The 1,401-nt window shown below is 43.2% G+C and overlaps 1 protein-coding gene across 1 annotated transcript in view; it reads left to right on the forward strand.

Moving 5' to 3' along the window:
* Positions 1–221: 221 nt before the first annotated feature.
* The window catches only part of ISX (intestine specific homeobox), a 25,206-nt gene continuing 24,026 nt past the window's right edge, over positions 222–1,401 (forward strand). The window contains exon 1 of the mRNA XM_056800640.1: positions 222–579. Within this exon, the coding sequence (XP_056656618.1) occupies positions 396–579 (184 nt within the window). The 5' untranslated portion in view covers positions 222–395. The remainder of the gene's footprint in view (positions 580–1,401) is intronic.

Consider the following 1,401-nt stretch of genomic DNA (forward strand, 5'->3'; position numbering starts at 1 on the left):
TCCTGAAGGGCCAAGGCAGAAGTGGTGGCTCTTATAACACAGAGGTGACCCCAGTCTGAGTTTACAGCCTCCAGGACTACAGGATGGAACCTACCTTCCACGTAGTACTGGGATGGCATGGCCCATTATGATATGATGTGATATGCCACTCCATTTCAAAGGCCACTGGGCTCCAAGAAACAGAGTTCCTGGAAGTCAGAAAGAATGGGCTGGGAATGGCAGGAGCCTCAGGCATGAGGGTCCAGTGTCTTTCCCACCATTTTATAGCTCTTTAATTTTGGCCTTAAGAACTTTCTTTTCAGCTTCCAACCCCAAATCCTCATTCTCTTCTTCACCTACCTTTGGCTCTTAAAGAAGGAGGTGAAGCTGCCTGATTTTTGTTTGAGGACAAAGGAATGGAGGAGAAGACTTTGAACAAAGGTGATGCCCCAAAGAAACTGGGTCTGCCCTTTTCCATTGAGGAGATCCTGAAGAAAAAAACAAGGAAGAGAGGCATTCCCAGGACAGGCAGAAGAGATACCCACCAGGGTGATACTGAGACTCTAAGAGTAGAGAACTCACCACTGGACCTTCCCCAGGGTAAGTATGTTGGGATCTTTTGGCTTCATACCTAGAAAAATAAAGAATGGTGGAATCCATCCAACTCCAGAACAAAGCTCAAATTTCCAGTTTTTATGGAAAGCTCCAGGTGCTAGAATTATTCCTTTGAGAACATACATGTCTGCCCATTTAACAAGTGAAGGAAGTAAGAGGGATTGTGATTTGTCTAAGGCTATATAGCATAATAAGGTAATTTGTGGGAGAGTCAGCACTAGAACTTGGGATTCTTGGCCCTAAGAACTTAAAAATGAGAATAATAAAACTTAAAAAGAAAAAAAAAAGATCATATAAGCCACTTTGGATGACCTCTGGTTGATCACAGAATCATGGCTTTAGAGCCGGAAGAGACCTAGAAACCATTAAATCAAAACACCTCCTCCATTTTGTAAGTAAAGAAACTAAGCCACAGAGAAATACATCAATGCTCTAGGTCAAACAAATATTTAAGGCAGAATTTGAACACTGATCTTCTAATCCTTAAATCCTCTGCCCTACTCACTGTGATATATACTCTCTCAATTGCTGGGTACTTTTATCTTACACAGAAACAGAGAGAAAGGGAGAAAATGGAGACAGGTGGGGAGTTGGGGAGAAGGAAGAGAGAGAGAGAGAGAGAGAGAGAGAGAGAGAGAGAGAGAGAGAGAGAGAGAGAGAGAGAGAGAGAGAGAGAGAGAGAGAGAGAGAGAGATGAAGAGACAGAAGAAGAAAAGGGAATGGAGAAGAAAAGAGAGTAGAGAAGGGAGAGAGATAGGAAGGAAGGAAGGAAGGAAGGAAGGAAGGAAGGAAGGAAGGAAGGAAGGA

Source organism: Monodelphis domestica, chromosome 5, assembly GCF_027887165.1.
Source record: "Monodelphis domestica isolate mMonDom1 chromosome 5, mMonDom1.pri, whole genome shotgun sequence".
NCBI classification, from domain to species: Eukaryota; Metazoa; Chordata; class Mammalia; order Didelphimorphia; family Didelphidae; genus Monodelphis; species Monodelphis domestica.